The 14,128-nt window shown below is 45.4% G+C and overlaps 1 protein-coding gene across 3 annotated transcripts in view; it reads left to right on the top strand.

Moving 5' to 3' along the window:
* The window catches only part of LOC142564298 (uncharacterized), a 54,528-nt gene that overhangs the window by 22,840 nt on the left and 17,560 nt on the right, over nucleotides 1-14,128 (top strand). For 2 of the 3 annotated variants that reach the window (XM_075675247.1, XM_075675249.1), the window contains exons 2-4: nucleotides 8,612-8,774; nucleotides 11,087-11,467; nucleotides 14,000-14,083. In XM_075675247.1, coding sequence (XP_075531362.1) covers nucleotides 8,612-8,774; nucleotides 11,087-11,467; nucleotides 14,000-14,083 — 628 coding nt within the window. The remainder of the gene's footprint in view (nucleotides 1-8,611; nucleotides 8,775-11,086; nucleotides 11,468-13,999; nucleotides 14,084-14,128) is intronic. The other variant, XM_075675248.1, reaches the window with a different exon arrangement.

Below are 14,128 nucleotides of genomic sequence, written 5' to 3'. Positions count from 1 at the left end.
ATGGCATAAAAGTATTTTTTTCTGTAAAAGATAACAGGTGTAGTGTGCTCCGCACATTTTGTGACCCTTTATAATCAGTGCCCTGTCACTTGGAATGTATTGGGGATGTGGAATAATAACCTTTGGAGGGAGCTTAAAGAATTGAGAAAGCGTAGGCCCGTTGGCTTGCTTTAGTTATTAACGTTAAACCATTTGCTTGTTAGTTATTCACATCCAGGCGAGAACAGCGCTGTATGTTGTGTACGTTCGATTGACCCCTGCCTCTCTTTTTTCTGTCTTCACATTTTTATGCCCTTGATGACTCATTCCAGGATATTTAAATGTTCGTCTGTCGCAAAAATGAATCGGCTGTCAGTCAGTGCAACATTTTGGTTTCTATGTGCGATGGCCTTTGGTCCATGCATGCAGCACTTTTGCCACCTGCATTGCTTTCGGTATAGCACAAAGTGTTCAATATAGTTTCAGATATAATCGGGGCACATCACTGAGCCCACAGGACAGGCTGACTTGGAACAATAGATCACATCATCAGTAAGGTTCTTAACAAGAAAAGCATAAGATTGCCAGATAAGATGGGTGCCAGTCATAGTGTTGAACTGCAACTTTTTCGTTCCGGTTTTCACTTCAGTTCAGTTAAAACGGCTCAGTTCTGGTTCAACATAGAAGCGAAAAAAAAAGATGGTTAAAACCGGTTTGGTCTGGTTCATGTTCGTTTGCACACCAACGAGTAATTACAGGAAAGTGATCTAAATTTATCTTGTCTTATCGATAATTGACTTGTCAATGAAATTGAATTGAATTGTACAAAACTTGGTGATGCTCCTAAGCTGCCAAAAAAAGAAGAGACTAAAAAGCAGGCACAGATGCTTTTCTTCAGGCCATCAGTACGTGTAGACACACACGATAAAAAAGGGATGCAGGTCCTGTGTAATTATAGCGTTTTATGTGAAGCGAAGCGGATCAATAAACACTGTAGTACAGCTAAATGGTGGTGTGCAAACTTTCGTTTAACGTTGACTCCGCAATGTCATGGGGGGTAAAGGCGATGCAAGCTAGTTGGGGAGAAAAGCCTGATCATGAGAGGTCTAAGCACGCAGAAGTACAACATATACGTATGTAAATATATTAAAGCATTCCCTTTGTTTCACAGTGGCAAAGGCTTATTCTGAAATAATGACCAGGAATATAGCCAGTGGCACGTATTCAGTTCGTGAAGAACGGGTACTCCAGATATATAACAAACTTAAGAAAAATCAAAGAAGCCATCAGAAATTATTTGGAGGTATGTGAATTTTAGAGATATACTTTACAGGTTTTATGTCGTGATTTGCAATTTTAATATAGACGACAGGTCAATTCATTGTCCACTTCTTTATTGGCTAAAATTCCGTTTAAAGCCGGAACATCCGATGGCATGGACAGCTGCGCAACATTGGCGTAGGTCAACTATAGGTTAGGGCTTTTTCCATTAAGCGATACAAAAGAGATGACATTATATAAACAAGATTTTTTTTTGATCTAATGCTTTATTACATAGAACACAGGTGCCTTCGCTGGAGGAATTTTTTCAGACAACATTCAGTGATAAGTACGCCGGTGTAATCGGCGAGACAGCACCGAAGCCAGGTGTAGGGAGCCAAAGTGCATAGGATGGGCGCAGTCTCTGATGCCTTTAACGCTGGCACTTTTTCTTCTTTTCCAAAACGGCAGAATTCTGGTCCTGGCGGGCTAGGCACGCCCACAGGGTGCTTTTTGATGTGCAACGCACATATTCTACGTCGCGATAGGAGCGCCCAAGCCTTTGCCCAGAAGTGGCACGAGATTATAGGCAGGCCACCTGCAACCATCCGCCCTGCAAGTTTTCAGGCCATGAGGGAAGCCACAGCAGAGAAAGAGAATTCTGGATTCCTTCCAGGAGCACCTCTCGGGGACGTCTCTGCGCCATGCTAACTTGCCCAGACTTAGTTCTTCTTCCCTCTCCCCTTTCTCGGACGGTCGCCACATACCAAGAGGGGAAGCCGTGCACATTTCGTATAAATAAGCATTTTCAGCGGCAACTTGGGATATTAATCGAAGAAAGCTCTGGTTCAAAAATCGTATTGTGGAACCAGACCTAGCTCAGAAGCTAAATGTAGTTCTATCGTATTAACTTCACTTGATGTACCAGTGTGAGGAAAAGTGACTGCCCTGCTAGCAACCGCTCCTTTTCGAAGAATTATTGGATCGTTACCAATTAGAAGCTTTCACGAGCGTATTACTAACATGCCTGCCTCCGGGCACGGTGCACTGAAAACCAGGCTAACAGTGCTGCCAGTTCTAAAGTCACGGGGAGATAGCGTACGTTTACAATTTAGGCAGGGCATAGTTGAGACACAAGCGCAGGCTATGCATGGATGAAAAACTGTAGAGGAGCTGGTCCATCTGAACTAAAAACCATAAATTTTTCTTTGCGGTTTTGCTCCAAAAAAGAGAAAAAAGGTAATGTTCCAGTTTAGTTCCGATTCACACAAAAATAATGGTCTTTTATGGTTTTTGGTTCGGTTCCAGTTCAATACCCTGGTGCCAGGCAGGGATTTACAACCTCTGTAATGCCCTTCACGGCATGAAGAATTAGGTTAAGGTTGAACAGGAAATATCTCTTGAGTCTGCAGCCTGTGGACGACATTGTTCTGCTCAACAGTGCTAGGGAATAAACTAACGCTTTAGGAGTTGGTACGGGCAAAGTCTAAGGGCAGGTTTGAGAATTAATATACTGAAAACAGAATTGATGTTGATAAGTTGGCAAGGGGACAAGAGTTCGCAATTGGGGGGACAGTGATTGGTTGTTGCAGGAGACCTAGATCGCGAGATAAATTTCCAGAGAAAGAATGGTTGGAACACTTATGGCAGGAACTCTAAAGTTATGAATGACAGCTTATCAGTATCTCTGCAAAGAACATTACAATCAATGTGTTCTATTAATGCTAACCTGTGGAGCTGGAAGTTGGAGGATAACAAAAGTTTCAGAAGAAGCTGATGGCAACGCAAGCGACGAAATGAAAAACGGTAGCTGCAGTATTGAGTGACAGGAAAAGGGCAGCAGGTATACGAGAGCAAATGACAGTAGCCGATGCTCTAGTTGAAGTTAAGCTGAAGAATTGCAGTTGGGGAGGTCACATAGTGCAAACAGTGGACAACCAGTGGCCTACTAGAGTAACAGAATAGGTGCTAAGTGCAGGAAAAAATTCAGCTTGTGATAGTGGTGGAATAGGTGGTACGAAGAGGCTAAAACAAAAAAATAAACAAGGTGTTTTACATGGCACACTCATAGTCTGATTATGAGGGATGCCATAGTGGGGGACTCTGGATAGTTTTGACCTGACGTTCTTTTAATGTGCACAGTACACGAGCATTTTTTTCATCCCCGCCCCCCCTTTCCTATTGAAATGTGGCCACCACAGCTGGGGTCAAACCCGAGGCCTTCCACTCAGCCATGTACCGCCATAGCCACTGAGATACCGTGGCATGTTGTGAAGAGATTGAAAAATTCCCTAGTATGGGATGGAGCTTTTCTGGCACAGGGCAAAGGTAATTGAGATTGCGGAGAGAGGCATCTCGTGGTGGCCATAAATTGGGCTGATGGTGATCTCGACCATGACGACACTTGGCATCCTGTCGCACAGTACGTGTTTGTGGCGGCACTATATGTGGCAGCTTCTCTCTTATTCAATTCAGTTCACCTTATTTCCTGTTCCATCAACATGAGGGTGCGGGAGAAAAAAAGCTGCCACGTGGGCAGATTGACGGGCTCTCTCACACCCCGTACATAATACGCACTTTGGCAAGTTGCAGATATCTGAGAAACGAAGCAGCTGTATGAAACTATTCAGAAAATTTACTAACACATGTTTATAAGGAATAGAAAGATAAAACAAAGAAGAGCTTTTGAAATTTATCATTTTGCACTATCGCTATAACACATTCGCAGCTATTTAGACATAAGGACCATGTAAATAGAAACAACCTTTTGTGGACACATTTATGAAAAGAGACACCTACAACGGCCTTTCCCGCTTTAATTTTTCGGGGTCCTTAACTGTGCAGCTTACTGTGTTGTACCACGCATGGCCGTTGTCCTGCTGTGCTTTCTTTCAAAAACTTAGTAATATTTACAATGCCTGAAGCCAATATAGAGATAAAGTATTTTGAAGCACTACTGCTTGCTTCACAGGTGCAGAGCGGGTGGCTTTGACACTCACAAAATTTTGTGATGACTGATTGGGATGTTATGGACTCATCTGCATCAGTGCCATATGTGATGTTGCTGAGCAATTTGCATGCTAGGCGCAGATCTCCTGCACGCTTTAACATCACAGAGGTGCGCCTACCTAGTTGTCACCCGCAGCTGCCGACGTACTACTTTGCTACCGCATATGTGCTCGATTTCCCGGCTTTCTTAACCTCCATATTGCCGCAACACAGGCTATGTAGGCTGCAGATTATTGCGACGGTGATTGAAGGGAATTCAGTAGAATCAATGGCAGCTGGCTTTTTCTTCCCACGCATCTGCGCACTGACGACGTCGCTGTGCTCGTGCTTATAAACACAAAGGACACGTCTGTAATGAATTATGAATCTGCCGAATTATTTCTTAAGAGGAAAATTATCTTTAAAAATGAAAAAGCTCGGTTTGTTTATGATAAAGCTTGTTTGTAGAAGCTGAATTTTTAAACCCTGTTCACCTGAGATCAAGATAACACGTAACTTCTGTTGACACTTAGTGAAGTGTTTGGCATCATAAGGTTATTCGAGCTCACTCCTTGCAGCTTTTAGCTGTATGAGCATTACCAGAGGGATCATTGGATGCCTAGTTTCCTTTATGTAAAGCTGGAAGTTTCTGTCATTAGCTGTGTATACCGGTGTTTCAAGAAATGTGTCCTAAAATCATAAAAAATAAGGGAGATGCGATATTTGCTCGCTACCCTTGGCCTTACTTTTTCTGTGGTGGCCGATTAAGTTGAGTAGAGACATGAATTATGGCAGGAGTTATAGAAATTAGCTTTTTACCCAGAGGAGGCAGGCGGTCGGGTGAAATGGGAGAATCGGAAGTCCTTCCTGCGAAGAGCCCCTAGCCACTTTGAGAGTTTAAAAAAGCGACCGCTGGTAATTTTTGCGGAGTGATGAAATACGAGGAATTTCAGCGGCGAAACTGAAACTGAAGTGCCGTAGAGTGCAACTGCTGCCTGCTTCCAAGACGCCCGGAATGACGTTTCCCTCGCGCTACCACGCGAGGATGAGCAAGCATCGTTATCAAGCATCAGTCTACTTTGCTTCATTGCAGCCCTTTCATGGCAGCACGCTTCATTGACGCGGAAGTTGTGAGTCGTTGTAAGCATTTTCAGAACGATTCCAATGCAGTACATACTGATTGCATATATGGGTTTGGTAAGGCAAATTTTAAAGGACCCCTCACCAGGCCACATAGAAAATTACGGTTATACATTGGTAGTTGTTAAGTGCCCTCTAGAGAGCGTTCTGCTGCAAAGAGTTTTCAGATCGGTTCATTAGTAGCAGAGAGAGAGAGAGAGAGAAACAACTTTATTTAGTCTGCAGAATGACGCCATGACTAAATGGCGCCGTGACGCGGGCAGTGACGTCTTCTCAGCGGGTGGTCTCCACTCAACTCCAGCGCGTGTTGCTCCCGCGGTCGGTCGCCCTGAGGGGCAACGTTCCGTCGGTTTCGCTCGGCCTTTGTCTTTCAAAAGCCGCCGAGACCTGCTGGATTTCGTGGTCATAGCATTCCGCCGCAGTCAAGAGTAGCCAAGAGTAGCCACGAGTAGCCAAGAGAAATGTTTCAGTGCAATGAACCCATGATTTCAGCAGGCAAGCTCCACTGCGAAGCGAGACACTCTCTCCACTCGCCCCGTCTAGCCTCTACAAGCGAAATTCCTTCCCTGCGTTCTCCCATACCGGACCTCGAGGATCGTGTGATGCATACATCTCGGACCCTGCCGCCATTTTTTTCCCTTGCTTTCTTGCTGCGCGGCGCACTTCTGCTGATGGCATTGCACGCGAGCTGTTGTGATTGTCTCGTTTTCGGCAGCACACGATTTTTTGCGCTGTGCAAAAGAACACCGGACTAGTGGCTTAAGGCAGTGCTATGCGAATACTGAGGCAGACACAAGCAGTTTGTAGAGCATGATCGTGCGCTGGAACATGGCAGAGAATGACATACTTTCGTTGTCTGCATGTGCATCACGTGGGAACAAGCAGACGAAATGGAAGTACATCTCTCTTGCTGTGGTACGAAGTAAAACAGGAACACACAGACATTCGGTTTGTGTGTTTTATTATTTTCCTAAACATTAATTTGTCTGTTGAAGCAACAGATTGCACAAATAACAGATGTTGCTTTGAATAATTCTAGAAGTCGCGTGTCACTGCGAGTGACTTCACAGCACTGCAATTTACGTAAGCGCACTTGTGCAATATATGTTGATTCTCCGGCTGGGAGTACAGCGCCCGCAAGAAGAAGGGCTAATGGCATTTGGTTCAAAATTTCAGCTCTTTCCGCGGTGCATAGCGATGTAATACTTGGCAGACATAATCGTCAGCATGCATTGTATACACAGCACTTGTCATCTCAAAAGGGGCAGACCTGGTGAGGGGCCCTTTTAGAGATGAAAAAAAAAAATGAAAGGAAACACTGGTATTGGTGCGAGTACTTGGAAGGCAGTTAATTACAGTAGATGCAAAGCCTAATTTAGGTTGGGAAAACCATTACTCATTCCATTTCTTTTGCTTGTATTTGATTTCTGTAACAGCCGTTCCCGTTGGAGAAGTACAGTTACATTGTACTAAATGAGGCAAAATGTATAAAACCAGCGAAATGCCCTCTGTTTTGGTGGATTTATGATCTGTTGTTGCCAATGCTGGTCTTTTCACCAGTAGGTTAGATTAAACAAGGAAAAAAAATGTGAATGAAATGGAGTAAGCTCTGTGGAAATGTCCTTCATCCTTTACCGAACAGCGGTAAACTTGGTGCTTTGTGATATTCTGTCGTAGATGCTTAGCACTTGCGTATTGGGCGAGTCAACAGATCAATCTGTTTCTTATTTATTTCATTATCAATGCTTATTGGTACATGAAAATAACTTAAGGGTTCGCAAATATGGTTCAGCAACCATGTTGCACTGGAGACAAGAATGCTCTCAGTAAGTGCCGAAAATGTTAACCCCCCCCCCCCCCCCCGCACGAATGCACATTTGTGCACAAACGCGCCACTTCTTGCACAGACCTTAAAACCATTATTTCCAGTACATTGGCAATTGGAGCTCTTATCCTGCGCGTAAGTTAACCAGGCCTAGTGGAATCCTACCAGTATATCTCATCCTTCACACACCCCCACCGGAGGAAATCCAATGGGGACAAGCGTGGCAACCTTGCTGGCTGAGCAGTTGATGGGTGCCGTGCCCTTTCCATCGGTTAGGAAAGTTCTTGCGAAGAAATTCCGTGGCACCTGAAGATGCGTGCAGTGGGGCTCCGTCTTTTTGAAACCAGATGTTTGCGAGCATGCTCAGAGACAGTTCGTTCACAGACTCGGACACGACAGCGTTTAGTATGTGCTCGGCACAATTTTCGCATGTAGGTTTTCCCTTAGTAAAGTGAAGGCCAGCTTATGTGGCCATTAAAAATTTTGCATCAAACCTTTGCTAACCACTGTTCCTGGTGTTTGTACTCAGTGGGGATTGCTGTCATAACAATAATGGGCATTATGCAAGTTAATGTACCTATTTTTGGCTGCACTTTTCTCCATCTGTCCAGAGCGCATTGGTCAGGAATTTTGGGTTTTCCGTCGCCCTGAATGAGGCACCAGTTGCTAAATTCCAGATGCCATCGGTGATCATTTTTGGACAGTTCTCGGTGCAACAAAATATGGTACGGGTGATGGTTGCAGCTTGAACGTGTCCTCCAAACTTTCGACGAGGTCGCCCCCAGTTGCTTGTGCCATGCCAGACCCTGGCTCCAGGCTTTAGTGAGGAGATCAAAATCAAATCCTTCATTAACTGTACTGTCATCTCTCTTTCCACCTCGATAACATTGACAGATCCAGTTGAATGGAAATGCTCAAGTGTTTTGATGAATGTCTTGTGCAATGTAAGGGGACTATCTGGACGTTGAGCAGAGTAGAAGCTTGCAGCTAAATGCGTCTCACCATGAACTTGCACATGAGCGATGATCATGTCGACGTATTCAGCTGTGGAATACTTGCCATACATTTCTGCTGCCATACTCGAAATCAGGCATAAATGTACCGATAACGATTGCAGTGGTGTTATTCTCCTGCATTCGTTAACCTATGTGCGCCAAGCATGTTATAATGGCAAGCGCAGCCCGCGCAGCCGAACAGTGAAGTAAATGGATGGTTGGTAATGACACTGACTCATCCCCACGCGGCAATGCGAGGATAACAATGCCGTCGTGGCCGTTGTGCTCTTCGGTGCTTCGGTCTTACTGCTGAATGTGCAGTACAAAATTGTGTTGGTATTTTTGAAGCTGATTTTTTTTTTTCTGAAGCTGGTGATGAATTGATTTAAAGCTTATAGATTGTTTCTTTGGTGTTTGCTTACAGGGACACAAGGCAGCTGTGTGATGCGCACATCTACCTGCGGTACCGGTCATCATCGCGCAAACTCGCCATCATCTCCTCATCATTTGTGCACAATCATCAAAGCCAGGCCGGCAATGGCTGCTTTCACCGGAAGCAGTCTGTCACCGAGCGCATTGGCAAGCCTGTGAGTTTTCTTTATTTTATTTATCTGGTTGCTTGCACATTTTGATGGCTGTGTCTGAAATTGCGATGCGGTCATCTGGTCCGTATAGTGAAGTATCTTGGAAGGCTGCTATGCACCTTTGAGGGTAGTTCCGATTTTAATGATGCTTTTATAAGGGCAACTGTATTTTCTCCCTTGTCAAGGACTTGTGGTTTGGTCTGGTTTGTCTGATGCTGTGGTTGCATTGTGGAGCGTGATTTAAATATTCCTGTCACGATCATGCATGCACACTAGAACATGTGCTGACATTCAGAATTCAGACACAAGTTACACTGTGTCACAAGCACATTACACATAAGTGTCTATGAATGTATTGAACATGTAAAGTCCACTTTTAAAGGGAACGCCAATTTAGCGTTCAACCTCAGATTTAAAAAGAAAATAATTTGCAGTTGATATAATGCATTAAGTAGACATATTGATAAAAGATAACTGGGAAAGCCGCCTTGTGTAATCCGAGTAGTAATTGGTGCTGGTATTCTAATTTAATGCTTTCGTTAACAAGGGACATGTACCTTCGCATATGCTTGTCCACTGCCCACCAAATGCTGTCCTTTAATATGACTCATGTCAGTGACACCTGGTAGTGAGGCTTCCAGTGTTGTGTGCATGAAAAGAAAGCTTACAGCACTGGCCTGGCAAATTTTGCCACAAGTGGTGTTAATAGACGGCTGCAAAAGAATTTTATTTGTGAAAGGCTAGAATGAACCTGAGCCATAAATGTATACATTAGGAACACAGCACCTGTTGGCATGTGCGGCACGTGGCTTGAGATTGGTTATTGCTGCAGTAACCACTGCTGGCCACATAATTTGCATGATATTGCAGTGACTGATGTTTTTCAAGGAAAGTGTGATAGCGAGCCGTAGGTAACACAACAGCTGTTGGCATGTGCTCACATTACTTGAAAATGGTCATCAGAGAGGCCTCTGCTAGTTGCGCAATTTGCCAGAATATGGCAGTAACTCAGCTTTTTAGGCCGCAGCTCTTAGCCGGCCGTTCATGTGTTGACCGCTGGTGTCCTTGGTGTTACGAAGTGAATGAGCAAATGCGGAGTGAAGCGGAGGATGAAAAATGGCGATAGCGAAGAGAGTGCGGGGAGGAAAGTGGAGGAGGTTGGTGCAACGGAACCACGTGGTGGAAAGCAGAGGAGGAGGCTACAGCAAAAGTGTGAGAAGAAAAGCATAGTGCCATGCAAGACAGGCTCTGCGGCGATGACCGCTACGAGCCGGCGTCAGAGTAGTGCACCGTCTCCTCTTCACTGATGACGCCATCGATAAAGCGTGCGGTGAGCATGTCAGCCGATACCATTTGTGGAAACAAGGCGTTGTGTGACCGAACGTCTGTCTGCGGCAGCTGCTGTGAATTGCGCTCAAGCGCCACCCATGTGCTGCCTCATGCAATCTTCTGATTAGCGAGGCAGTCGCGCCGCACTTTGCTCCATTTGCAATGTGCCGCATGAGGCACATTGTTCGCACCATCCACTATATCGCGAAATGAAAACACGTATAGATCTGCGCTCACATTTCACATTAGGGAGTATCATAATCCTCCATTAACATTTTTTTTGTCCATGTACGTGTACAAAATACCGTCAAGTTTCGTGAATTCAGCTGTGAAGTTTTCTATGCTATGAGAGAGTGCTTTTTGTGGATTTCCATGCACAGCACTACTAAATGCTTACAACTGCCACATATCACATGAGCATTTCTTGATTATTGATTAATGTGCAAGTACTGGCTAAGAATGGCAATAATCTAGGCAGACTACCTTGCTTAGCTAGGCAGACTGCCTTGCAATAAAGCTTGCTTTAAGATTATCACAAAGATCTCTCAAGCCACAGCTTGGCAGTAGCACCAATAGGTTATCAGGAATGAGTACACACTCATCTGTACTCACAATCGTTGCCACTCGTGCACATTTTCATTCATGCTCGCCTAGTGAGTTCCATTCGCAGTTGCTTCCATTCGCACTTGCTGACACGTACTCACACTCACACTCGCGTCCACTCAAACACACCTGCACTCACTCAGGTTCATAATCACATCCGCTCAAAGTCTTCCCTTTGTCACATGCTCGTGCCTGTTAAATGAGTGTACACCAAGTAGGAGGAGTCAGTGTGCTTATGAGTAAGTGTGCTGACCTATGGTAGTACCATGCATGCATTTTTCCCTGTCAGCTCATGTGCCTGGTTCGCGCTATGTCGCGCGGGATGTGAGTGAAATAGGCTGCTGGTGTCGATGGTGATAGCCGATGGCTCGCAATCTTTGCAGAGGGACGGCCGCCGCAAGTTCGTCCGTGCCGGCGACCGCATGGGAAAGCTCACGCGCCCCATCCTTCCCGCACTGCCCTTCGAGCACCTGGTCAAGGGCTCCAACGAACTCACCATCATTCCGCTCGGCGCCGGCGGTCTGGGCCACCCTGACCTGCCGCCTCCCCTCATGTTGCACAATCATCACGCGGAGGACCATGCCATGTGCCCCCAGGCCCACCCCGCACTGATGTCACCTGCGCAGTTGTTGCTTCCGCCGGCGCTACGCTCCCCGGACAACAACCTCATGCTGTTCCCACGGGGACCGATGAAGATGGACGTGCCGGTCATGGATGGCTTCTGCCGCGACGTCAAGCGCCTGCGCGAAGACGGTGCTGGCATGGTAAGCTCCCCTTGAGATGCAGAACTTTCTCAGGAAAAGTAAATGTCTATGGAGCTGAAAAAACCGGGCAGGCTTGTGCCAACTCATGGTTTTACTGCAGTGTGGATGAAAGCTGACAAATAAAGGCGAAGTGACGTAGCCAGTGGCTTGCAACTCGATTAATTTTAAAAACGAAAGAGAATAGAAGTGCACACATTTGCTTGAGCAGTAGGGTGAAACTACTACGCTCTGCTTTTATTCCACATCTGTCATTAGCCTCCATGATCAGTTATAGTTTTTCGGGCCATGTTCACATCGGCACGGCAAGAAAAATTTTGACCAGTCACAGAAGGCTCATAGTGGATTTGGAATAAAAACAGAGTGGAATAAGTTTACGCCGACCTAACCAGAACACAACCAGATGGACTGTGAAGCCAAGGTGGTGACCCTCTGCCATTAACTAATGAGTAGCAATCTATGGGCACAAAAGGGCTTGTTGCAGGGAAAGTTGGTGAAGTTTACACTATGCACTCCTTTAATGGCACAAAAAGGTATTTTTGATTTCACAGAAAAAAAAGAGCTTTACGCCGCATCTATTTAAAAAATTTGTTCCTGACATTGTTCTTAGAATTCTAAATTTCAAGAATGATTTGTTGCCTCATCGTCCTCACACTGTGGTCATGTTGTTCCTTTCAGGTATTATTTTAATAACAATTTTGGTATGGTTTACCGGTTCTTTTTGTATTCATGTCATAACTCGTAGTATATAGATAGTCATCATTCGCATTCGCAGCAAGTGATCTGACTGCATCGTGGCCATTTGCCATGAGTTCTTCTATTTTTCTAGGACAGGCTTGTGCTGTTCTCCGGTTGCCTTTACTTTGTGAGCCCCTGAACTAGAATAAACCTGTCTACCTCATCTTCTCTTATATGCGTTCTTAGCTAGGTCAAGATGAATTAATTGGTCAAGATTAAATTATACAATATATTATATAATACATATTATATAATTATATATAATATATATAAGAAAGATGTAGATGTGGCCTGTTTCATCATCACCATGGAGTGTCGTTATGGAACTTCCAATCACAGATAGTTATCACTGCAGTGTTAATTTGTGGGCACATCCTGCGTGCCATGTGAGTGGGCTGCCTCTGTGTGTACCATTTTTTGGAAAAAACAAATTTGATCACCAATCTTTGTGTCCTCCCTTTTTTGTCTTTGCACTTCAGTGTCTAAAGGGGCCCTGTAACTTTTAGAAGAAAGATAAGAAATGCATTTGGTGTGGGCTAACACGCTCAGTACTGGCTAGCTAAGGTCTAAGGAGACACCTAGCTCGTCCTCACTCAGTGACGCTCGCAAAGAGTTGCCGCGGTAGGTTCGCTGACTCACTGGCAAGGTGTAGGGACAACTGCGGCTGTAGTATCAGCACAGGGGGTTTATTTCCCTATATGTGAAAAAGGCGCGTATCACCTAGGGATTATGGCAATAGGGCGACTGTCATGGGCTGTGGGCGAAAGCTCCTAGGAAGCCTTCTGAAATATGTTGGCCACACAATGGGGGGCCGGGCCACCGTGCTAAGAGAAGCATGGAATCAGCAGGTGGGTCTGAACGTCCGACAGCCAGGAGTGCCGAAAGTGGGTCTGCTGGGTGGAGGTGCCCACGCACCTCAAATGTTACAGGAGAGATGTCGAGGGGAGTGCGAGAAGGACCGGGTCCTTGGGCACTGTTAGTTTGCGCGGTGCCCAGCACAGCATGAGCTCCATGTGCAGGCAGCAGGCTCCGCATTGTGCCAGCGGCTACAGCGGATGTGCTTCATCCAAAATAAGGCTGGAATCGCACATCCCCAGTGATCGCTCGGGGCCAAAGGCCCAAGGCGCACATGAGCAAAGGACGGGTGGGTCCAAGGAGTTCCCCACAAGCACGAAAACCTACAGCTTCCAATATCGGTCCCTGGTGCCACACAGTTTCAGAAGCCATGTTATCTGGCATATTTGTCCTCCAACAGGTAGCACCACCACCCTGTCACTCTGGAAATTTCTCTGATATTCTGGACCTGCCGGAGGCAACACGAAGCAATGATGCTTAAAGAAATTTGGCAAATAGGCACAATGTTTATCCGTTCATGATAAACTACCATGAAAAGTGGCTTGCATTTTCCAGAATTTAAAGGAAGGTGCAGGTGGCTTTCTGGGGGCAAAATTGTAGCCTCTCTGCTGCACACACAGACGTAATATTTGGCTTGGGCATTCATGGGAGTGTCAGCTAGTCACTAAGCAGGCTTCTTATTTTTTTCATCCTAAAAAAAGGAAATTGCAGGGCTCCTTTAACAAGACCGTGAATGCAACAACATTCGGGGACACCCATCTTTCTTCCGTACCTTCAGTTTTCAAGGCCATCGCATGACCTGCACTGATTTCTTTGTGTCTTCATTCTTACGATTATGTTTAAAACTTGTCTTCTATAATGTGACTAATGTTATCTGAAAAATTTTTCACTTCTTAAATATAATCTTCTTAACACCCGCTCTGCAAATCTCTGTACACACAGGGGACACTCAAGGAGAGCTTTCATGTGCAAGAGAAGTCTGGTGAAATCAGTGTCTGTTTCAGAATCCCACCGTACGGCTACAAGGTTGGTCTGGCTTCACATTGTAAATAGAACAGCAGGCGCCGAGCC

Source organism: Dermacentor variabilis, chromosome 11 (assembly GCF_050947875.1).
Source record: "Dermacentor variabilis isolate Ectoservices chromosome 11, ASM5094787v1, whole genome shotgun sequence".
Classification (NCBI taxonomy): domain Eukaryota; kingdom Metazoa; phylum Arthropoda; class Arachnida; order Ixodida; family Ixodidae; genus Dermacentor; species Dermacentor variabilis.
Note: the sequence above shows the minus strand (reverse complement) of the source record. Positions and strands in the feature narration are given on the sequence as shown.